The sequence below is a fragment of the Zerene cesonia genome, unplaced genomic scaffold (assembly GCF_012273895.1).
Source record: "Zerene cesonia ecotype Mississippi unplaced genomic scaffold, Zerene_cesonia_1.1 Zces_u002, whole genome shotgun sequence".
NCBI lineage: Eukaryota > Metazoa > Arthropoda > Insecta > Lepidoptera > Pieridae > Zerene > Zerene cesonia.
Genome location: NW_024045132.1, coordinates 1,254,014 through 1,280,754, shown reverse-complemented (window position 1 = coordinate 1,280,754; position 26,741 = coordinate 1,254,014). Strand labels below are relative to the sequence as shown.

Below are 26,741 nucleotides of genomic sequence, written 5' to 3'. Positions count from 1 at the left end.
AATTCTTGGACATGCCGGTTTCCTCACGATGTTTTCCTTCACCGTTTAAGCAGTGGTGATGTTATCTACATGCGCAGAAAAATGGAAAAATCAATTTATTTCCTGCACGCTCGCCCGGTCTCGAACCCCGACTTATCGATTTTGAAGTCAGAGGTTCTCACCACTGAGCCACCACTGCTTTTGAAGAAAATACAGGGTATATTTAATTCTGAAAATCCCACGTACGTGAAACATGGCCTGTCTATCTATTCTTTTGATCACACCATTTTATTGAAAAAAAATTAAAGCAATTAAGCTAGCTCGCACTGGGGAATCACCACACGCCCACTGAAATAGTAGCATGCTACTTTTTCGTTCGATGGGTTTATCCCACCCTTACCCTTCTCAGTCTATTCCTTAATTGCCCTCGTCAATTCTTTCTTAATTATTTTCCAATTTAAAGTCGCAATCCATGTGTAGAGGCTTAAGGTCTGCAAACGACCTTACGTCTCTCCAAATGTTCATGGGCGGCGGTAGCGCTTACATTTAGGCGACCCACCAGCTCCATTTTATTTACCAACGGTAATTACTAAGGCCAGAACTTTGGTAGGTACCAGAGAACTTTTTATGCTATTATTTCCAATTTATTTTTGAAATAATATTTCACATCACTCTTTTTGAGATACTGCCTTGTTTTTATAGGTACAAAAAAAAAACAATATTTAATATACAATAAAACCATGATATTGCACGTCACATTTAATTGAACTTATAATGAATCTATGAGAAGATACGGCAGTCACTTCACTTTGTATAAGCGAGGTCTCCAAAATGACGGAGGTTCGTAATTCGTACTTTGTAAGATGGTTTTTATGTGGTTGAAAGTTATAATATAAAAGTTTAACGAAATATTGAGGCGTCTGATGTGTTTTGTTACATAAAAAACAATTTTTTTTTAATCTAGCATCTACCGAATATGGCGTGGGTAATTAAAAATTAAACTCCAACGCTCTTCAATATTTTATTATATAGATATCACGGATATAGATAAATAATTATTGTAAACATTACTTACAAGTTTAATTTGCCTACTAGGTAAAGATACACTTTGAGATATTTTAATTTGTTGTGATTTTCACTTGCATAAGAAGTGTGATAACCCATAAACAATTATTATTGCTAAATGTTATAGATTTGTATTAACAGAATTTATGATAACGTTTTTTTCTTGAATAAATATACTTTTCTATAACAAATGCTATGGAAGCAATAGTCCATCCACACAATAGAATGAAGTAGCAGCCCTTAAATGCATCGATATTAATAACTTTTGCAGCATCACTGTCGTCAATTATTTTTATGAAAGTGTTATCCTTGTAAATTTTATCACACAATCCGGATTCAATTAGACGCGTAAGTATAGTGTCGATCGACTGTGCCAACCAGGAATATTTCTTAAAAAATATAACAGTTGGGCTATTCAGTATTTTATGTGGTAAAATATGTAACTTTCTGTTTGGTACCCTCAAAAACATTCTGGCTGTTTCATAATCCATGGCTAAAACAAATTTCAATCCATTTGATAACTGTCCCAGGGTGGGATGTATATTGCTACTTTCAACATTTTGCCAATTATCGTATATTAGAGGATATTCAATGAAAAGATCTTTAAGAGCGAGACCTCCTCCGAAGGGATATCCGGCTTCAATCGCATCTTCTATTGTCACTAAATCTTCGAGGCGAAAGTCAGTTTGCAAACAGTTTATAAGATAGACTTGGTATAATGTCCTTATTAAATAACAATACAACATCCAGAGCATGGTACAACCTGATAAAACCCACTTGGTGGGCAATCTCGTGGCCGGTAATCCCATGCATATTTCCCAAGAATGGAAAAGTATATTGTCAGGAATATCAGGCATATTCAATTTTACTTTCAGGATTTTAAAGAAAATAGCTATTATACAAACAAGGGCTAAGAGGATGAGAAGACCTCGTCTTGCTCGAACATTATAAGGTCTCAATAATCGAAACGACGCGGGTTCCAATCCAGACGGATGAGTCACCCAGGCGAGGGTAACACTTTTGTAGCTAGTAGATATTTGAAAATGCATAAACCTTCGAAGAGTTAAACTGGCAGAAGTCATAGAAAAGTTTGCCCAGTCATAGTAAATATCCGCAAGAGAGCCACTCCATGTCCCATTTTCTTCTAATTTTCCCCAACCAGTACCTATCCGTGGTGTCATAATAGTAAGCTTTGCATTTAGAGCCTGGATGATAACACGAAGCAAATCGCCGTCGGCTCCGCTTGGTATTCCATCGTTAATAGTCATATACGGTTCTTGTTCAAATGAGGAAACTATCAATGGACATTCATGTAAATTTTTGAATTTAAGTGGAAATATATCTGAACAACTCTCCTCATTTTTGTTTTGAAAACATGCATCCCATCTGTCCAATTTTGAAGGGGGACTGTTAAGACAACTTACGTCTAGAAAATATGTAAAACCGTTTGGTTCCTGGAACTTATATTTCATTAAAATAATATTGGCTATTTGGTATTGCCAAAATAAACTTACAGCTCGATATTCATCGCAATTGTTCTGTTCGGCCGAGTTACATATGACCAAATACTTTCCGGTATTATTAAATCGCTGGATTTTCAACCATTCCAGCATAATAATAAGGGCATCGATATTATCCAAGAACAGCACAAATTGCTTCGTATTTTCGATGAACCAAGGATTAAAAGTACTTTGGCCGATGATTACCGTTTTGTTATATGATCCAATAAAAGCATTAACTCCACACATAAGAGTTGTATTAAACAGAATGAGTGATGGGTATTGCCATCTGAAATTGTGGATCGCTATGTGTGCCGCAGTTTCAGCTAGCGCCACAGACGAAGAACAATTTTCTGATGTTATAGCGGTCGACAGTGCCATGTTTAAAATCAACAATTGAATGATGTTCATGACCAACGCTTATTTTCCATATAGTCTGTTATCAGATTATGAAATCAGTGTAATAGTGCAAATGGAACGACTGATAATATCGTTGCAGTTGTGGTCATAAAATATAATTAACGTTTTTCACTTTCGCGTTTTTTACTTAACATTTTTCTGATAATTGAAACAGTGATTTATAGTCAAATATTACACTTTAAAATATTGGTCGTTACGTATAGTGGAGTCCACTTTATGAAGTTGATCAGGGGGTCGTTTTTTAGGTTTTAATAAATAATTTAGATATTGATGAAGCAGTATTTGCAGTAATAAAATTATTCATGACTCACACGTATGAATTCAGGTCAGGGTAGTTTAAAGATTGATTTCATCCATGTTGATGTCGGCGACCAACTCTGAAATTTCTTTATACACACAGTACTATAAATCTTTAACACATTGTTCATCCGAGACAAACCGAATAAGGTGGTTATAAATAAAACAAACAACATAGCTGAAAAAAATTATATTTTATGAGAAATTATAATTTACAATATTACATACAGGCATCCATCTTCAGTCGAAACTTAAGCTAAAATTCTTACAATCTCACGCAAAAGGTAAAGCAACGTTAGACTATAGTATAGTTTAGCAACATGTGTAGTCTTCGCCCACTTGCAAATAAGAAACACACCGGTAAGTTCAGTCGATAGAAAGGAATCGGCGGCTCGGCTCGGCCGTCGCGTGCGTGCCAACATTCCGCTATAGTAAAATATCAAAATCCATAACATTCATAAATTAACTTGTATAAATAAATAAAAATATAAATATCCATCTGTCGTTTGTGCGCGAAACGTAACTAATCGAGGCTTAAAATATATTTTGTGCATTGTTTATCCCTTGACATATACTATACGACCAAAATAAGAGTGTGATATATTTTTTTTCTTTTTTTTTAAGATATTGTATTGGTCCTCTGTGTTGGAGTTTAAAAATACGTTTATAATTAAATAATCAGTCCATTATAGCTAGCGTTACTGTCGTATAATTTATGCTTCACACTTTTCAAGTAAAGCCCAACCGAATTGTTCTCAATGTGATATAAAGGAACCGACGTCCATTTTGGAGACTGTTAATTTACAATCGAAACTGAACTTCATATAAAATGTCGCTATATCTTTGGTTTACACGTACAGTCTCGTGAAATCGACGCCCGGAGCGATATTATGTACTCAAGTTACACAAATGCGACACAAAAATTACATTAATTATCAATACAGCGTAACTTCTAAATAAAATATATGTAAAGAATATAATAACAAAAATATCTAAGCATGCATTTGCTTACGTCAATAAGAAACCATTGGCACGCAAGCGATTGAATAGGAAACGACCCTCCGCCGAACCGAAATTAATAAATATTGTTCTAAAATTGCACAAACAAAAGTGTATAACTGTGTCGAGGGTTAACACAGGGATTGCATTAAGTGGGTAACACGAGTAGAAAGAATCCAATATTGTGCGCTAAGTTCCAAATTCACATGATTTTTGAGCATAAAGACAGCTGTAGGTACTCTTAGAAGCAAACAGTTTTGCTATTGACAGTGTCAGCTATCGGTTATTCCCTAATCAATAAAACGAGTCAAGAATATTACAGAGATAGGCACAACAACAAATAAGTTAACACAAATAAGTTACATGTTCATAATATAGAAACTCTGTTTCTTTCTATACATAAAATAACTAATCATAAACACGAAGCAACACACTAAATTAAGCATAATGTAATACTTAAAAAAAATCTCAAAAATATGACAGAAAAACAATAATAAAATGTATATTTTTCACGTTTGTGTTTCCCGCAAGATGGCCAAAGGTGTGCCAAATGCCAATAGCAAAACTTGGCATTGAACTGTCAGCTCAATTCACTCAGCACATTTAGACCCAAATGTACAATATATTACATTCTGTGTTAAGCTTTCGTGCAAAAATCTTCAGTTTCAGTTTAAAACATTTCACATTTCACCATGATGTATTACTTGGATTTCTAGTAAAAAAAGTTTATATCAAATGCATTTAAAAATGTCCTTACACAACTAACGTACGGTAGTAACGTCCCATAGCCGGCACGCTCACTCCACTCACCGAATGGAATCATCTCATACACAGACATCGTTAGGAAGAAACTCAAAACACCAGAACATCGCGTACATAAAGCCTACGGTTAACATAAAATTGTGAGAAGTCAATTCTTGTAGAAAAACACCATCATTAAATATAAACAGTTTTAAAAATAAAGACATGACATATTATGTCAACCAACAAAACGTAATTTACAAAAGTAACGCCACAGATAGATGTTTGTTTGACAAAGAATTTGCAATGTTGCGAACGAACGTAACAAAACGAATGGTACAGTGGTATGCGAAGTTGCGACAAACTTAACCCTACCGACACGGCTCCACAGCTTAAATAAATACGTACAATACAGGCCAGTCCACCGACCGCCTCACGATACACACGCCGTGACTCCATTGGACTAGTTTCTCAAATCCATTCGTCTGGACATAAATGTATACTAATGTAGAAAGATATTATGGCAACAAACTTTACAAAAATCTAAAACAATGACTAAAAGCAGCTCGCGACGAGGCCACGACTCGCCGCGACCATTAAAAAATGCACAATTTAATATTCACCGATACAGACACATACATAAATTGTGAATTACCTCATTATAAAAAAACATGTCAAAAAAGGTCCTAAACCGACCCGTACGGATCGAGAACGAATGTTGTCCGATGACACCGTCCGACTTGGTGCCTATTAATTTAGGTTAAATGACTTACAATCTAACCTTACATTCTCATAAATCTGTTTAAGATGAATTACGTTCGTCTATTCGATCTTAGTTCGTGAATTTATACATTGTCGTGAAATGATGTTTACATTACGTGTTATACACAATCACAGATTTGTGTCAGGGGCCACGTGGCTGTCGCTTAGACGAGGTTGTACTCCTTGAGGTTAGACTGTAGGATCGTGTCCTTCACCGCGGCGAACACGAAACGGATGTTTTCGGTGTCTGCAAGTGTGCTCACATTAATCATTGGCCCATATTCATGAAACTAGATGACTTCTTTCTTGCTCTGTTACCACTCAACTAAATTTATAAGATCTCACACTATAGCAAGATTTTTGATGATATTTAATAAAGCAATTTGTGGTAATTCCAAATTATGATTTAGTTGGTGATAACAGATAAAGAAAATATACAGTTCAAGTTGAAAGCCCTATAAAATACTACTTGAAGTAGTATGATTAAATAAGATGACAATAAATCGCGATTATATTCACAATAACTCAAATAACGTAAAATGAGTCAGGTTTTGCGCTATTATATATCAATGATTAAAAAAATTTTATTAGACGATATAGTTAGAAACAAATATACTATTACATACTGTCGACGTTAAAAGCACACAAAAATATTAACAACGAAGACAAATTGATAAATTTACATGCAGTCCATCCATCCATATTGATTTTTGGGCCTTTGCCCTCTTAGTCAAGTGGGTCGTTTAAGTATTACTGTAATAGTAACTTCTTGATTAAAGATATTGTTAATATTGAAGAAGATTATTTGGTTATCGATTATAAATTGTAAATGATTAACAACTAACTTCATTAGCCATTATCATAAATGTTGGATTTAACAATACGTTTGCAACAAATGTGCGTAAAATGTAAAGTTCTACTGCGAAGGGATTCAAAGTCGCCTTCTGTTTAAAATGGCCAACCTGCACCGGTAGGCAACCGACAAATCTAACACGACAATTTAGATTACTTTTGTTTGACGTGGCCTAAAAGTATAAAAATATATACCTAAGGCACAGCGTTGCAAATTAATGCTATAATGTATAAACTGGTATATTATATCATATTTCGTCTGTTTCCCCTCCTAGGGGCTTAGGATTACTTTAAAAACTGACGTGTTATCACAAGGTGCATTTTCTTTATATACTTGATGTTATATTTATTAATGTAATAAATAATTTAATTTAGTAATTATTGTTCTGCAAGTTCTGCAGTTTGTCAGCGAATTCGCCGGGTCAGACAATTGTAAATAATGGACTGCAAGTAAATTGAACTACCATTTAATATTAAAAAAAAAAACTATTCCCAATGTTAAAACTAAAAATGAAAGTTAAATGAAACGTGAAAATAAACAATAAAAACAATTGCTTACCTTTTCTACACGTGAAAGATAACGTTAAGAAAAATGAAAATAACACGCATAAGCAATAAATATTTATTATTTAACAACTTATCACTAGAGGCAACGAAATCACGCTAAATTGAATTCTTTTAAAGCAGATTGCATGATCGTGTCCTTAACGGCACAAAACACTAATTTAATGTTTTCAGTGTCTTTATAAATATCCAAGGCAGCATGCAAAAAATAAAAAATAAATAGAAGAAAATTATACTTAAGAACTCAATGCTTAAATGCGATCGAAAAGAGATTGAATAAATAAATTAAGCAATACTACAATTCAAAGCTCAAATATTCAGGGGGCATACAGAAATGTTAATATAAATATATTATATGTTAATGAAAAAAAAACATATTAAATAAATCATTGCATCTACGACAGACAACAAAGGACCAAAAACAATTGAACAATTCCAAATAAACGCAGTCGTCATCTAGAAATAATAAGAAACATACAATAAAATTCAAACGATTGGACTTCATAAATGAAATAGATTGACTACATCTACAATTATAACTAGCGCAGAACCCAACAAGCATTTGATACGTTATCTTTGAAATAAATTCCTTACCGGCTTATCCAGGTGTTCTATAAATCCTCAAAATGTATAAAAAATAACTTGACGATAAGTTTTTATAACACAAACATTAATTAAGAAAATATTTTTAAACATTTCAGGATAGGATTTTGATATCGTTTTTGAATTTACGTCATTACGGATTAGATAGAAGTGGTCAGTTTATTGATTAGTGACTTTTGACACATTAGTGACAAGCACATCCGTCTAATAATATAATAACATGAAACTGCTATGCAATGCTAACAGCATGCATTGATTGTATTTTTTTTTACTGTTTTTATTGATTCGATTTATTCGGCTCAATCAAATCACATACTAAATTCTGATCAAATACTTTTTAGAATTGTTGACGTCGAAACATCATAACAAATAAAACAGTCTCGAAGGACCAATTTTATGATATTTAATAATTAATTTCTAATATGAATAACAGCAGTTCATACTCACCCGTCGCACAAGTGAAATGCGAGTAAATAATTTTCTCCGCGTCGGGATTTAAATCGACGAACATTCGTAGTATAAATTCACGGGCAGCGCTCGCGTCGCGCTGTGGACCTAGATATTAACTAGCTCTTAGACTACTAGATACATATAACACACTTTTTGTACACTATAATGTATAATACATACGGCACATGATTGGTGGAAAACACAGATGTCGATAAAGCATTCGAATAGATAATATTTATGTTTTAATTTAATAAAAAAGAGTATAACACTATTATGTATTCATATAGTATCAAAGACAGTCTTGTCATAGATTATCTCAAGAAAAAGTAACAGTGTATTTTCCATCAAAGTTTATTCTAGCTACGTAAAACCTTTAGCATATCCTAGCCGATCTAGCGATTTCACTACAAAGTCTATCAACCTGTCGCTGTGGTGAAATGCGAGTAACACGTCCTGTCCGGATCCGGGTTCTCTCTTAGATACTTCTTAAGGATATATTCCCGTGCTGGGATTGGATCGCATTTAGGTCCTATAGTAATATAATCATGTAAATTGAACCTTGCATACAAATGTATTTAAATTGATATTTGAAGTGTTGTCCATTTCAACGTGAAAGTCACATATGTCACTGTGAAATTGAAGGCACACCGTGTGACGTAAACACCAAACTTTCATAGAAGAGTATAAGAAATTTATATTTTTTACCACAGATAATTTGCAGTAGTTTTGATGGATAATAAATATTTATCTCATTATAAATTAGTAGATGTTAAAGACGAGAGGATTTTCAATATAGTCGACTATAGTTGCTGTGCACTGTTTTCTTTTTTCATTTATGTGGCGTTTTATTTGCCACGTATTATAACATTTTCTTTATATAAGTGTCGGCTCAGGCTGGTCAGAATTTTTCAAAACCCAGAATCCGAATCCGAATAAGGTTGAATTTATTTTGATGTACATTTTCCAGCTTGTTGGAGCCGTAAAATGGTTTACGTTTGGAACTTTTTGAGATTATACTCTATAGTGATGCATTCAAGTTCTATTTTGCTTTAACATCAAATTACTTCAGTGATATTTATGACAAATTAAAGGTCAGTTTTAAGTTCATTTTTGCACCTAAGTTTATCAGAATACAAGGAGAATAATTTACCTCCAAATGTGGAGTGTTATATAGTAAACGTCTTCCTAAATAAGGCTCTTGAACATCCAGTTCAAACTGAAACGATCACAGCTACAAATGTATAAACTCCTATACGTTTGAATAGGGACCAATATCTTACCATCGTATTCAGGGAAATAGTCGACGAGATGCGAGTACATGATCTTTTCTTCGAGCAAATCCTTCTTGTTGAGGAACAAAATTACCGAGGAGTGCTGGAACCACGGGTACGTGATGATCGTCTTGAATAACGCCTTGGATTCTTCCATTCGGTTCTGGAATGTTCGGTCCAAGTTTTATTACAGGGAAGTCATGATAATGGGGTTTGTTATTTAGTTTGAGGAGTAAAGACGATGGATTTGTTATTCAGTTTAACACTTTTAAACCTTTATTTAGAATTAAATAAATGAATAATTTATAACTAATATTATAAATGCGCAAGTTTGTAAGGATATGTGTATGTTTGTTGCTCTTTCTTGATGCAAAAACTACTGAATCGATTGCAATGAAATTTGGTACGCAACTGGAATAACATACAGGCAACTTTTTGTCCCGATATTCCTACGGGATACAGACTTACGCGGGTGAAACAGTACGGGGCGCAGTTAGTTTATAATAAATAAATGATGAACAAGATATAAAATTCCTATTACATTGTAGTGCTTTAGCATTTAGCAGAAGTTATAAGCTGTACAAATATTTGAACTTTTATTAAATCGCCCTACATAGGTTCAAATCGTGTATTTTAAGAAGAAAAAAAATGGGCACATAAGAATCATCACCAACTGAGTCAAATCTATACGAGACGGCATCTACGCTATAACAACGGGCTAAATGTGATTGCCATTTATTAACGACATATAGAATTTTAATTTTTAATATGAAAAATTAAAGAACCAAAAAAATTGTGTATAATACACTAATGATATACATATACTGGACCACAACTACAATATACTGGTTTGTAATTGTGTCATATCACCTTTTGCTGTTTAATGTACCATAATACATAAGCATACTAAAGTAATAAGAGATTTATAATAAAAGTAGGGAAATACGTACCTCATTTTCAGATTCGAATAAAATTTGATCATATTCACTAAGAGCTACTAAGAATATGATAGACGTGACATTTTCAAAACAATGGATCCACTTCCTTCTCTCAGATCTTTGGCCCCCAACGTCCACCATCCTGTTGGATATTAATAAAATATTATAATATACATTTCAATGAATAAACCACATTTGTGATATTGTAAATAAATAAAGTTTGTTGCAACCAATATCAGTTCTGGAATAATATCGCAATAATAGCGTCATTGTTGTAACTTTAATTTTATAAATATAATTAAGTGCCATTTATCACTCATTTCTCAAAATGTGAAAGATTTAGATATGGATAGGTAAAATTTTAATGCAGCACTAATCAATTTAATTATAATATTGGTGGCAAACTTACATGAGCTTGAATTTGCTTACAAAAGATTAGAAGAAATAAACTAAATTTTTTCATATTGTTCATTAACACACACACACACACACACGAATGACAAGCTAGTTAATACAATAGAATAATTAACCATAGCGAAGGAACATGCATAACGAGAGGGAAGTTATCATGACGTCTTCGAATTGTACTAATTCCAGTGAGAAAAAATTATAGAGTATATATATACATAGGTCATCGAGTGCCATCATTTTCCCACAGTAGAATTGGTACTGCTTAAAGACGCCATGATGACCCCCAGGGGGCGTATTACGGTTTCTGTAAGACTCCCTGATGCTGTTCATCTTGAAAATAATTTTATCGGTTTAATACCATATTTTACTGAGTCACCTCCGTGCATGAGAGTAACCAGATGAATCGCTTCTACTCAATTGCAAAACTCTAATCTAGTAGTAAGCATAACCCACACCTAATAGTTATCTAATAAGGTGCAGTAGTTTTTAAACTAACCCCAATCTCGATACTTAGTTTCCAAACATTTAAGATTCCCGAAGTAACTCTCATATTAGGGAGGTAACATATCAAATATTTTAAAAACACACTACAAATATTGTACAATATATAACATAAGAGACATAAACCCCACGACACATTGATTATTACAGCTACTGTTATATATCACACACACAAATGACACAAGTGCTAAGGACAGAAGCTATTCAATTATTAAGCGTGCAATAAAAATATTAACTTATTATTAAAGCATAGAAAAACACGCAAAAGTACTACAATTATACATCCAAAAACAGGTTGACAACAAAAATTTACCAATTCTATTGTTTATTTATAAGTAGGTTCATATGTTTGTACCAATGTACATTCATCATCAGCCCATGTATATTCCTACTGCTGGGACACAGGCTTCCTAAGAGTATTCAGGCCATAACCCACCACGCTGGCTAAGTGCGGTTTGGCAGATGTTACATGTTGTCGAACTTTTTGATTCGTGGACATGCCGATTTGCTCACGATGTTTTCCTTCACCGTTTTTAACAGTGGTGACGTTAGCTACATGCGCAGATTAATTGAAAAATCAATTTATTATCCTGCACGCTCGTCCGGTCTCGAACCCCGACTTATCGATTTTGAAATCCGAGTTTCTCATTTTGATTTTTTTATATTGTAACATTACAAATTTATAACAAAGTAGCTTTTGTTGTTGTATAATTCTTACAGTGCAGCACACTATGCATACATTTCAATATTTTTTATAACCTAACACATATTTTATTCACTAACTGGTGACTGGGATCAGAATGCACAAGACTTTTTTTCAATAAATTTCAATATTATCTGAATCTAGAACTATGGAAGTCGGACAGTGTGTTTATTTGGTTATTTGCATAAATTAATATCTAGAATATGTATTATAATACTTATTATATTATACATATTATGATATAATACTACATACATTTACTTCCAAGCAGGTAGATTGCTATTTAGAAATAAGTCCTCCTTTAGTGTAAACGATGCCTTATTAATATTGTTCCATTAATTTAATATTAAAGAGCTATAAATATTACGTAAATTATCTAAATAGTCGATTTTCCACGTGTCTTTATCTACTAAGCACCTAAGAGTAAAATTAGATGTTACTGGAAGCAAATTGGTTGCAGCATTTTGTTTGCTTAGTAAGTAAATGTTATGGACTAAAGTTTACTGTTAAATATTATTGTATTAGTTAGGTGATCCAAATATGTTCTCTATTGCTTTTAATTCAATTGCTATATTTGTTTGCGATAGCGTCATATAAAAAGCTGTTTTTAATTATTAACACATCAGCATACATTTAACTGTAGGTTCTCTTAAATAAGTAAGATGCGAAAGTATAACTTTATCGATCTTGCTATGATAATTCTACAAAGATAATATTATATATTAAACCGTCGCTAAATCTTCCATACAGTTTTATACCACTACTAATTTTATTGTCTAATCGGTTTCCAATTATAACACTTTTGACGTTCAGGAAAAAAAAAATTGATTTATAAAATTCTTCTTACTTTTGTGATTCTCAAATGCAAATATTATGGATAACAACATTTTCAGCTTCACAATATCATTGTAAACATTTACATTACTTTATAATTAAATTAATAAAGGTATAAAAATAATTAAGTTAAACAGAATAATTAGCCCAAATATATGAATCGAAGAAACTTTAAATCTTTGAGTGAGCTCAAAGATGTATGTTAAGTCTTATTATTGGTATCTTTATTAACAGCGAAGCATTTAAAGCTATTTATATAAAAATAGATTGGATCACCTTATTTACGTTGGGTTTCAATATCGAACTCTGATCCGTAATCTGTGAATTAAGGATGACGCTTTCGAATGCATGGTAACTTGATCGCTTTCTCATTAAACATTTACATAAGGAAGCGATGTACAATGAACTATCAATATTCATCTATAGATATTGAATTGAGAACGAATATTGAAACCGGCCGTAAATCATACGAAAGTAGGTGGGAAATAACTACCTAATGTGTATAAGTTCCTTTTTAGCGAGGCAATTAACCAAACAACGACGAACACCATCTTCAGGCACAACGTGGTCTCTGCGCAGCCAACGACTAACACAACTGTGATTGGTAAGTGAAAAGAATTCCGTAATATTATATTCTTTGTCAGACATATTTGTTTCCGATTAGAGCTTTTTTTTGCAGTATTTTAAATAGACATTATGAGCGAATTTTGTTTGGAAATAAATTATATTAGTTCGTGTTTATTAGACTATTTTTCATAGAAAAACACTTAACTTGAAAGTGTTATACAAATACTTGTATATAAGCTCTTTTGTAGTGTTGTGTTTTGTCTGTATTAAACTTCATACACAAAAAGCATTAAATGACTCTGGGGCATTGAGCACGTTAGAACGAACCTAGTTAGAACTATTTATGACGAAATCTCTTTATTGCAACTAGTTCTAAAGGGAAAACAATTTAATAACTAAAATAATCTAAGTGATGTTTTATTTTGGTCTATATAGTTTCTGTTTTAGTGGGAACTGCCCTCAAGCGGCTTTCGGCACCCGCCGGCCGCTGCTTGCGGATCCCTTCGCCCGCTCAACTCGAGAGAACTTCGATTTTAAACGTAAAAATACGTTCTCGCTAACCTATTTTTACGGTTACGATACGCACATAATATGTAGAAGTGTAAAAGTCAGTTGTTGAGACAATATACTGCATTCAAGTTTTCTCTGTATACATATCATTTTAGTTATAACTAGCATTTAATCACTAGAGAAAACGTGTTCTAACGAAAAACGTTTATATATATCCATTCCATACAGTCTATATTCGAGTTTGCGCGAATTCTACTAATTCTACAAAATACATCCTTCATAAATAGTACTTATGAATCAAATCTTCTATATATCTTAGTCCTCAGAACTGTAAAATGAGGGTTCATCATAAAATTAAATTACCTATATATCAAAATTATTTGTTCCTACTTCTCATTATAGAGCCGTGACTTAATACATTTTGCACAGTACGTAGTATTTTTTTCGTAATTATGTAGCAGTTACAGATATGTACGAATCGAGAACACTTCGACACGAAGTGGGCCAGCTCTCACCGGGGACCACACCCACATAGAAAAAATTCAACGAATAATAGTCGCACGCGCAAGCTACTGCCTCGTGCGGCGAGTTCTTGAAACAAATATGTCTGACCGTTGTAAATAAACAAGCGCGAGGTTATCACAAAGCATAACTAAGAGCTGAAGCGTTTATATTCCTTCTATCATAAGAAATAACTTTCATCCAAAGCAATAAAGCTAAATGTAATTTGAAAAAACGAATCTTCCCTCAATGATAATTTTTGTATCTACAATTTATCCGTATAACGTACAAACAATATAATTACACTTCACTCGATATTCAAGTTAAGGTTTCTCGAAGTCATTACGGCACAAACATATGAGCGCACTTATAAATAATATGTATAACACTACTTAAAATAAGACTATAATTGAATTAAATATTTACCGCGCGTCACACCGCGCAATATCATGCTTCTATCCGACCTTGTTCAGAATAAGCAGATTACACTACTCTAAGGTTTCACAACAATAACTACTATAGTTGAAATCGCTATCGATTCTGAAACATAGTACCTTTTAAAATTTCCTACCGTATTGCAAGCCCTGACCTACATACAACTAGCGACTACGTACCACAAACCTTTTGGAATCGAGTGCACATTAGCTGAAGAACGGTAGGGGTGATTTAGTATCAAAAACTACTGTGGCTCGATCTAGCGGCGAAAGTTGGAACGTACCTAAATATAATGCCATCTAGATCGAAAGGATATTCTAGAATGCCTGTGGTCGGTTGTCGGGCGCGCAAAATGTCTTGCTCGGTTGGTAGATAATCGGCACTTTCGATTCTCTCCAGATCACTTAAGTAGCTGTAAATTCATGCAACACAACTAAAGCACATGCACCGCGCGGTTCTCGATGTACCGTGATTCATACTCAAAACCGACCGTTAACACGTCGAAAATTGGGGGGGCGGAACATTTCGAGTATCAACCACGGCCTCCCACACAAAGACCCAGAGGAGAAAACACATATCATGCACCATTTGTATCGGCGAAGCATGCATCGGCTGTATGCGCCACAAGTTTTACCTAAATCGTATCTCTTCCAAGTCAAACGGGTATTCAATGATGCCCGTTGTGGGCACTCTGACGCGGAGGATGTCTTGTTCGGTCGGTAAGTAATTTGGTGCCGCGACGCGATCGATTTCCTGCAAGTAACTATGGAAAAATTCCGTCTTCAAAACGCGTCCCATTTTCTTGTGATACTCATTTTTTTTAATCGACAGTAAATTTTCCTTCAATCTTATTTACTAAAAATTTGATTGATGAATTAAAAAAAAAAACAAGGTTCCATTCCACACGCAATCTGATATTTTACAGACTGGTGAGAGTAAATAAAATAAATAAATCATCACCTCATTACTGCTACTACTAATACTTCATAAAGTTAGGCTTCGTAATAAGGAAATATTAATAATAATACAATAATTATAGTTTGAAAGAACTTAGAAGCCTTATTAATTAATGCCTGCAATTCTTGACTTAACTGACCTGAGAGTTGACTTATAATATTGATAATTTTGAAAACGATTAATATTAATATGCGGTTATTCAAAACAATGCACAATGTTTAGAATTAATTGTGATCGCCTCAAATAAAAGCGTAATTACTAATATACTATTATCAATACCACAGCGACCAAACAAAAAATAAATTCACTCAATCGCAATTCACATAATTTTAAACAAACATTTAACGTATACACTGAATGATTATTGTTTATATTTTCAAATATAACGACGATTAAAAACTATTGTAAACTGAAAACCGTTGCAATAGCAAACGCCCGCGAGACAATCGCTATTTGTTTTAATGTTATTATAAATGCGTGCTTGAAGTAATGTCACGATCCGTTGTTTTTGTCGCCTATTGGCTCATTAAAACTCACATTATTATTAACAATTATTCAATGTATTATTATGAATTTAAACACTAAAATGAATATTAGAGATGTTACAGTAACAACGTTTAGGAGAAATTAAATAGAATTTTGAAGAAATTTTAACGTGGGCTTCCTCACAAGTACTTTAATTTTTTTATAAATAGAAACGTTGTATTTAACAGTCTAGACTCTAGGTCATATACAATGGTCGATGAATAATTACGTAATAGTAGTTTGTTAACAATTGAGAACTTCAGATTATTATCGTAGTATTAAGACATAGGCACCAAAAAAAAAAAAACGATTATAATTTTCTTTGTGAATACAATGAAGAGGTGCATAAAGTCCATTATGCTGGATAATTTGTATTTTCATTAGAATAACAATAAATCCAATTGACTATTTAAAAAAAAATTAGTTGGAATAAATTCTAAAGGTTCCTCTCTCGGACTGTAAATAGAGTGACGTCCTGTCTTATTAAAGGCGTGAAGATTAAATAGCCGTTAAAGATTCTTAATTTTTTAAAATTTTGGTTTTTACAAAAACTTTTTGTTTCATAAGATCTATCCACTAACAATAAGACACACAACAACTGGTAGCTATTTCGGTTCTACAATATAATATAATTATACTTCCACGTTTATATATTTACATAACATAGCAAAAATTACTATTTCTTATTATTACATTAAGTTCTGTAAAGCCTAAATGGTTGATGTATTTTTCTCTGTTAAATCCTTAAAAAAACCTTGGAGATTTTCTTAGGAAACTATGTTAAAATTGCAAATTAAATTGATAGATTTATTTTAATTCATCATAATGCGGATACGAATTCGAATGAAACTTACTATTTGGCTGAATCAGTGAGTTGGTACTCTCGCCTGCGATCGTAACATTCCTGTATGCCGGAATCGGCCCACAATCCTTTGATAGCCTCTACGTATGGACTCTCGAATGTTGTCACGCTTTCAAAGTCGATAGCCGATATCAACTCCGCCTTTTCCTGAAAAAATTATTTCAATATTTTATAATTGATTATCTTAGATAGATAGATAATACTTTATAGCACACAAAAATTTACAGAAAAACATAGATAAAACACAAACAAAAGAGAGAATATGCACAAATGGCGGTCTTATCGCTAGGTAGCGATCTCTTCCAGACTAACATATAAAATAAAAAGAGAAACATTTTAGAAGAGAATTAGATTTTTTTTCTTACACACACACACACACACACACACCTAAATTATTTCTTTGACATTGTACAGTGACGATTGACTAAAAGGCTGACTAGACTGAAGTGTATGACAGCTGTCATGTCATTTGAGGATAATTTATATATGTCTTGCATAAATGAGACTACTCCTGTAGTAAATATTACAAAGATCTACTACTGCTATCTTCAACAAATACTATAAAGAGGAAACTCTTACATTCTTGTATGTTTGTAAAGTTTTCACGTAAAAGTCACTGGATCGATATCAAAAATTCTTTCACCATGGCGTAGATGCAACTTCACTTCGGCTATATATACCACGGGGGAAGCAGGGGCGAACAGCTAGCTAGTACTATAGCATATATTTAAGAATTTAATCGTACGCGACCAGAGCTCGTACTTCGCCGGTTTCATTGAATTTAGATGTGAAATTTCACACAACAGTATGGACGTTATTCCAACATTTAATTGAATTGTACTTAAAGCTGCCTCTTTTGTTTGTAAGATCCGCACAAAGCATTGGTGTGGACTGTGGAGCTCATGAAGATAAAACATATAATACGAAGAAACCCCATTTTCATTCTCTTGGCGTCGCATGCCTCAGATAACATAGAAGAGGCCAATAGAAATAAAAAAAAAATCTACCATTTAGAATTATTCGTATGAGAGAGAATACCATTGAGAATTATTCGTATGGAACACTTTCTAAATAGATAATAAGATTATAGATTTGTCTAAGTCTTCCTCATAGACTTTTGCGATATAAATGGATCTTAGATGCAAATTTTAGACGAATGATAGTTACAACCAGATATAATGTTGCCTTACACATATTCAACCACATTTGAAATTTATTTAAAATGTACAAATAACATATTTTCGATTTTTCTTGATAAATTATTTTCATTACTGACGCGGTTTGGGCCGACTAGCCAATTCTCTAATTAACTAAGACAAAAAATAGATTTACTAAGATAAAAAATAGTAAAACATGTGTGACTATTAATAAATGAACAAATAAATAACTTTACTTAATGTTCGTTGGTTAAACCCACTCTAAACATCGTGTCTATGAATCATCTCTTATCAAATTATAACAAGAATTATTTAATTAAATTAATATTATCTAAAAGTTATAATTATTTAAGATTCCCATTAAATTCTCTCACACTAACCCTACACGTGCATAATTAAATACCATGTATGATATATATATTTAATTTTTTATGAAATAACGATAAAAAAAAGTTAGATGTGGATCATGCAACGAAAACGGAATATCGGGAGTGGACTCGACTGCATAAACTATTGCATACTGCATATAACATAACTATTCTAGAATCTTAATGGAGAAAATAGAACATTTACAATAGTTTTGAGTTATTTACTAGTGGCTTTTTGTGATTTGTAATATACTTATAAGAATAGAAGTATTGGGATGAAGCGACCATTCTTCGCCGATCACCAACTAGATCTCAGGACTAATTATTATATAAACTTAGTAACTGTTCTCATGGCTCTGGCCGGGAATTGATTTTATTACAGATTTAATGTTTTAAACAGTTATTAAACAAATCAACCTCAAACAAAATCCAATGAACTGAAATACATTAAAATCCGTTTTTGAGTTGCCGATAAGTGATGTCACTAACATGATATTCAACAGAATCTAGGACTATATTTTCTATTTTATCGAATATTTCAGTTTTTAAAGAATTTTCTGACATAGTAAATAGATGAATGATAGTTGATAGTTTATTAAAATAAGCTATGATGTTGAGGAAAAAATTATAATAATTTTGTGAGGTATTTTTGTTACAAATAAAAATGTATTTTCTTAAATCACTTAGTACAATATCAACTTGCTTTCTGCTTATAAAACTATTAATTTTAATTAAATTAAATTTGAATAAAATCGCCATATAATGGGACCATAGAACAACGACTTTTGTACACTTGCAAAGACCATGGGACCTCAGAATTAAATGCTATATCGATAGGTAATTAATATTACGCTCTGTTAAGAAGTAAATGTTACACCTAATAATAAGTCAATTTTAACCAAGTAATAGTTTTACAGGCAGAAATGAAGTTGTTCTACCGTTCTAATGTTCTATGGATTTAAAAAATATTAATTTTTATATAAAGAGATGTTTTTTTTGTTTTTTATTAAACACCTTAAAATTCATTTTTCTATTTGATATCTATCTATATATATAAAATTCTCGTGTCACAGTTTTCGTTGCCATACTCCTCCGAAACGGCTTGACCGATTCCTCTGAAATTTGGTAAGCATATTGGGTAGGTCTGAGAATCGGCCAACATCTATTTTTTATCCCGATATTCCTACGGGATACGGACTTACGCGGGTGAAACCGCGGGGCGCAGCTAGTGTAAGAATATTATTCTTAATTCTTAAGATATTTTATGAAATATAAAATATAGTACCATGTCAGATTATGCTGGTGTGAGTAATATAAATATATGCGTCGTGTTAGTTATGATAGAATTTATTTCTCATCTTCATATTTTTCAAATATTAAAGAATTAAAAGAAATATTGCTTTAAAACTTAACTAACAATACTACCAAAACCACGTCTTATCGATTCAATATCCTACTAATATTATAAATGCGAAAGTTTGTAAGGATGTGTGTGTGTGTTTGTTACTCTTTCACGCAAAAACTACTGAACCGATTGCAATGAAATTTGGTACGTAGACAGCCGGACAACTGGAATGGTTTTTATCCCGATATTTCTACGGGATACGGGATACGGACTTACGCGGGTGAAATATATCATTGCATATATCATTGATATAATTTCATATTGGATGAGGTACATGGTAACTCAATAGATGGCGTAGGAACGCGGTGCCCCTTTAAGTTAAAAGACTAGAGTTGAAGACAACCGATTGCTGAGTTGGAATCATGGGTGGCCATATTATCAAACAATTATAGGTAAAAACAGAAACTCAGACTGCTACATTTATATGTTCCATAGTTAAAGATCAATGTAGCGAGTAAGTACGATATATCACACAATGATTTTTTAATAAGCCTTTTGAGCATCTTGTTTCGTTCTGATTTATAAACGCCAAATATATAGAACGTTATATCCGGGTGATATATTCTATTAATTCCCTGAATTGTTAAATATAAGTGTGAAGATAGTATATCTCATATAAATTTAGCTCGAAATTCCATTTCCTGTTAGTTGAACCGATCACTTTTGCGGTAGTTCGCATCATTTACTTTGATTTTCAACAAAAAATACAATTTCTAGTCTATCTACTATACTGCTGCGGAGAAAAAGGATTCAATGTGTTACAAGATACGTCAGTCAAGCTGGGACAAAATGTATCTTAGAAGACGATGCAAGCATCTGTTGGTTTCAATATTAATATCCTAATTACACAGAACGCTATAACGAAATAAGGAAGTCGTGTTGCGGTACACCACATAATATATTATACACTAGTATGATAGTATACTATATTTATATACTATAATATACTCACTGCATTGGACGGATTTCCGTATTGAATTTTGAGTAGGTCCATGGCACGTATCATACTCTGCATGGCCATGAAGATGTTCTGATAGACGAGTTTGATGAAGCCGCGCTTGTCTTCGTCGCTGTAGCCCGACCCGTGAATGATTCTCATCTGCTTGATGAACGTTGACTTGCCCGACTCGCCCGTACCTGATGCAATGCAAGTGGCCGAGTATTAAATTGGGAATTCCATGTGTTGTAGCCAGGATCTGGCGGTCTCTCTTGTATGGGAATAGTGTCTCAACTCTATAGTAAAATACTATTCTTATGCTACCTTTAATATAGTGCCTTAAATAAAGGAGAAAGAGGATAAGATGTAATACTAACATGAGCATCTTGCTTTTGATTTGAGGAAAAATATAATTTAATGACTCTTTAACGTGTCTACAACATATATCATAGATGTTATGCGAATACAGTGCTCAATTTTTTTTTATTATAAAAAAAATGCATAGACGATTAAGAGATTGTTCAATAGAAACTGTATAAAAAGCATTTATAATCCATTTTATTTTGTTTTCAGTTTATTATTGAATAATACATATGTTGAAAAAAAGTAAAATGAAATTAAAGTGGTCAAGTGCGTGCGGGGTCACGCGTAGTGTAGGGATCTGTAATTTTTACAACAAAAACCCGTAGTGTTCTAGTCTACCATGACAACCAATCTATTCTATCTGACCCACTTTGCATGAAAAATTCAGTTCTTTTTTTATTTATATTATAATTCTAGTAAATACCAATAGGTTTTTAGTAAAACCGAATGGATAATAAACAAATAGATAGTTATGTCGAAACTATAAGGGTTCCTTGTTAACTGCGGTCTACGGAACCTTAAAATCGAAAATGTTAGAAAATCTGCAGTTTACTTACAAATTATTTAAAAAAAACACTTAAATATATACTAAGTTTATTTAACATTAATTGATGAAGTAACCATTATTCATTTTTTTGTGTTAACATAACATAGATGCAGCAAGACTTCAACCAAATAGGGAGTCAAAAAGCATTTTTGCTTAAATAAAATTTAGGATACCTAATCTAATGAAGGAATTTTCATATTTGTATTTTATACTACCCCAGAAAAAACTACCTATAGCTTTTGTAGTACTACTGATCAGACTATGATAAAACTACTCTGAAGTTGAAAAGAATTTTTCAGTATTTTTTAAACAAACGAATAGGAAAAGATTCAATGGGGTGGAATTATGTGTGGCCGAATTGGTCCAGAGAAAGACGCAGGTTCGAATCTCACCGTTATCAATTTTCAACTGACTTCCAACAAGGAGGATTAACAATTAACAGTACTTTAATTATTATTTTTTTTTGGCTATGTTTCCTCAGGATATTCGACTGGGTGTACCGATTTTAGTGATTCTGATTTTTTTGTGCCTTCCAATTTAAATTTAGTCTACTTCTGACAATACGAAGGCAGGTTTTTAGCTAAAAAAAAAAAAAATATGAGGTACGAAATCATATTATAAATTTATCTTTCATAATGTGAACATTTTGTCGAATCAGGCAAATTTAAAGAGGGATATCCATGTCGGACGGATTTGAAAATTTGAATCAGTACAGTCCCATGTTAAAAAAATATAATAAAGCTATTTAATAGTACTAGCTGTTGCCCGTGTCTTTGCTCGCTTGCTGTTTACCTGATACATGTCACATTTTGTAATATAGCGCCATCTATCGGAATTTATAAAATTTGAAGTGATGCGATTACGAATTTAACTAACTAACTGATGTGCATACTATAACAAGTCATACAATTTAAGTAATGATAAATAAACACAAATGTTTTAAATTTAAAAATATAATAGTTTAAAAAAACTATAAAACACGCTTTAACAAAAATCATATTTTGCAAATTGAAAACTGGAATAATTTTATCAAATTAGTGTATTGTCATTGGTCCTCAATGAATCTACAAAGTTTGAACGAAATCTGGCCGTTTAAAGTGAGTCAAAATCGCGACCAAAGAAGTCAGTTACAAACAAACAAACATACAAACAAACAAACAAACATACAGGTGAAGCTAATAAAAAGCGTGTAAAAAATACCCTATGTCCCCCTAGCTTCTTAATTATCTCCAGACCCAACAATCATATCACAAAATCACGATTGCGACGTAAAAGAAAGACAAACAAACAAACTTTAGCATAATATTAGTAGTAAGGATTATTTTTCTAATAGTAATAATAATTATTATATACAGAAAAATAATTAAATATTTTCATCTCATCATTTCCTCATAATATAATTATACATATAATATATCTATGTTTTTTAGATCGTTATCTACTGTTATCATTGTCTACTTGGTGCTTTGTCTAGAAATTAATGAAGTAAAATTTGAAACAATTGCTTGAAAATTAACATGTTACCTACACATACACATATATGACATATATAAACAACAATTAATTAATCTCATTTTTGTATTATAATAATAAAAACCAATAAGTACACCTTAGGTATCTTATAGATATCTTATTTTTTATTTTCTCAATTGTATTTTTAAATCAGATCATTGTTAAATTTATTATAACGCCTATGCACATGATAACTTTTATGAAACATTAATGAATAATTATAACCTTTGGTTTAATAAAAATTCTTGGAAATTGATCTTGAAACAGTCAGTAAGAAAAATGTTATCTGGTTAAGATAATGTTCAAACTTCAAAAATCAAAGTAAGTAAATAACTCTAATTTATAATTATATTATATAAGTATATATAACATATTAACAAATCCTGATTCCATTTATTTTTAAAGCTATTTGAAAATCAAAATGTAAAATTATTTTCATTATCACACATATTTAGTTTTTATTTGTTGATCTATGCATTGAATAATTTTATCCTGTCGTACTGCTTATATATATATTTCCCTAATCACATTATAACTAAATACGAAGCAAGCTAAATGCATTAACAATGGCAATAAAAAAAACATGTTCAGACAAAGCAATACTAAACAATGAGAGAATACTGAATTGTTTTAAATTTTATGTGAACACAATCATACAAACAATTCAAATTTTATCAAAAATATTAAGTTGCGAGACTGATAAAAAATATCAAGAAAATTTACCAAGCTTCTTGTTTAATATAAATCATGTACCGATATGATAATTATATGTGCGAATATGAGTTTCGATTATGCACATAACACTTCATAATACACTTCCCAATAAATTGTGACTCATTAACAGGAAATCATATAATATATTACCTCAGTACATGTTAATTTCTTAATTTTTCATTCAATAACAAAAAAATATCATGTTAACCAACTTACAAAAAAAGTTTTTGTTTATGTCATTTCTGTTATAAATTGTATATACAATTTTTATTTTTTTTTTCTTTATCGAATTTTTATTATTATTATTATATAATAATAATCTTATTATATATTATTATAATTATCTCTTATTTGTGTATAATGCATATTAAATAATTATTGATGTACATAAAGTGAAGAAGGTCAATAAATCATGGCAAGGCATGGCATGGTTTTAGGACATTTAAAATTATTTTCCTGTCTAGATAAGTGAGTACTAAAATTAGACATGTCAAGAAATATAAAATCAATTTCCTTACATGGAAAGAAATCTATAATTTGTTAATTATAAAATAAATCAAGTCAAATTTGATTTCTCTACTTATAGAGGAAAATTAAATACCAATTTCAACTTATAGTGTGTTGAGAATTCAAATAATACCTCCATTATTGAGGCTTGAAACCAAGGAGACAAAACATTTTTTTAAAGTAATGGAGGTATTCAACATATGGATATTTGACTTGAATAGGTTAAACTACTTTTTTTATTTAATAATTTAAACTTGTTGCTGATAGTATATAGTATAGTCGCTAAATGCAGGTCTATAATTTGTTCTAAATAATATTGTTTAAAATAATATAAAATGAATGTTCTATTGAAATATTTGAGAAGATATTCAATAGAAATAATCTAATTACAAAATTTCCAAACCTTTGCATGTATCAATTTTAACCGAGTTCCTCGTTTGATTAATATAAATTAGTGGTTTAGTCAATCTAGGACAGGATAGGAGGAATGATAATCCTTAAAATTGTAACAACACAGCTACAAAATATATGATTAACTATTTTGCACATAATTTGAATCTAAATACAAAATATATAAATTTCATTCTATTTCACTCAATGTATTTGAAATAGACGATTGTTCTAATGTTTTCAACATATTAATGTTTCTTACAAATACTATGAACTAATCACTGTAAAGCAATCAAACGGTTTTCCTTGTTTAACATCGAATGACTTTAAAAATTATATGCAATGTTATGGTAAAGTATTATTTATAAAATGTTTTTAGTGATAACATCATAAGATGAACGACATTAATCAAATTGGTATCTAATCACATCAGCAATTCCAAGATAAAGATTAACCTATCATTTAAAGCTTTTCAAAGAGTAGGATATAAAAAAAAACTTAATAGCCCTTGGACACTTTTAAACATGTAGTTTACTACTAATACCAACCACATATTTGATCTCTAGCGAATATTACTTTTATTCAATAATGTTAATGAAAATATTAAAATATCTTTGTCATTATAAAAATAGAAATGTATTGAAGCAAGTGAACAAAAATACTTTTTCCACATAATTATGTATACTGACAGCTTTTTGTAACCTATTACTTACCCAGTAGAAGCAATTTGAGTTCTCGTCTGGCATCGCGTTTGTCCTTTCGGAGTTGCCGCTCTATTTCTTGATTGATTCTTTTCTGTTCTTTGGCTTCTTCTGACATGCAGCACTCCATGTTTCCTCAGGGCGGAGCGCCGCAAACTGTCCTCGCGCGGGGAGCCCTGTCCTTTCGGCAGGCCTATCAACCGAGGCACACCACTCCTAAAAACGATATATCATTTCACTCTATGCATCACGAATCGTTTCGTTAAACACTATCGCTCACAAAATCACACACCAACTCGATAGCGCGTGAACAACCATCCGAACTAGAAACCAATAAATACTAAAACCGACAATCCGGTCACTGGGTGTGGTGACTTATGATCGGTCATATACATATACGCTTCTGTCAACTGCCGACATAAACACTTCGAAATCCGTTTATATACGACCGTGGAGCCTTGTGAAGCATTCGTTTAATCTTATTAATGTAACTAGATTCAAGAAACCTATGGCTATTCCACGCACGTGTGTAATAATATAATTAAAACTGTAAGCAAACAGCGGATTGATGGTAATCTACTGATAACTAGAACGGCCTATGTCTAGGTTACGATATCATTTCCTACAGATCAATGGACGTGTTACAATACGAATTAGATGCTTTTTCTTACACCTTACGTACCCGAATATATATCCATAGGGCACGATCAAGACTTTCACTTCAACTTATTGCACTAACCACAATTTTGTTCACTGAAATCATAAAACGTCCGCCTCGCTCAATATGGCGCTGGGAGATTTTGGATAATGTAACTAGTGCGCGTGCGTCGTGCCAGTTTTAGCAAATAATAAATTGTGTTGCATATTTTTGTAAAGTCATATAAAAGTTGATGA

General features: G+C 32.1%; 2 protein-coding genes across 8 annotated transcripts; both read right to left on the bottom strand.

Annotated features, from left to right (window-relative positions):
* Positions 1-1,178: 1,178 nt before the first annotated feature.
* Positions 1,179-2,924, bottom strand: LOC119838277. The gene has a single exon (XM_038364145.1). The coding sequence runs from the start codon at positions 2,922-2,924 to the stop codon at positions 1,179-1,181; it is 1,746 nt and encodes a 581-aa protein (XP_038220073.1).
* A 514-nt stretch (positions 2,925-3,438) lies between these two features.
* Positions 3,439-26,741, bottom strand: LOC119838416 (guanine nucleotide-binding protein G(q) subunit alpha). 7 transcript variants are annotated; one of them, XM_038364363.1, is made up of 10 exons: positions 26,140-26,296; positions 25,860-26,063; positions 21,129-21,313; positions 17,239-17,393; positions 15,537-15,665; positions 15,186-15,314; positions 10,453-10,582; positions 9,512-9,665; positions 8,229-8,336; positions 3,439-6,009 (listed from the first exon to the last, which is right to left on the bottom strand). In XM_038364363.1, exons 2-10 carry the CDS (start codon positions 25,975-25,977, stop codon positions 5,927-5,929), a joined length of 1,191 nt encoding a protein of 396 aa, XP_038220291.1. In that variant the 5' UTR covers positions 25,978-26,063; positions 26,140-26,296; the 3' UTR covers positions 3,439-5,926. The 7 variants fall into 7 exon arrangements, with proteins under 7 accessions (XP_038220291.1, XP_038220289.1, XP_038220286.1 ...); XM_038364361.1 differs by lacking the exon at positions 15,186-15,314; XM_038364358.1 differs by lacking the exon at positions 15,537-15,665 and having other exon boundaries at positions 3,859-6,009.

Bases quoted from the DNA above. Each gene is read 5' to 3' on its own strand.
- LOC119838416 (XM_038364363.1), bottom strand. From the start codon at position 25,977: ATGGAGTGCTGCATGTCAGAAGAAGCCAAAGAACAGAAAAGAATCAAT. The intron at 15,666-17,238 runs GTAAGTTTCATT...ATTTTTCCATAG, and splicing joins CTCACTGATTCAGCCAAATA to TTACTTGCAGGAAATCGATC. The intron at 9,666-10,452 runs GTACGTATTTCC...CGAACATTCCAG, and splicing joins TATTCGAATCTGAAAATGAG to AACCGAATGGAAGAATCCAA.
- LOC119838277 (XM_038364145.1), bottom strand. From the start codon at position 2,924: ATGGCACTGTCGACCGCTATAACATCAGAAAATTGTTCTTCGTCTGTG.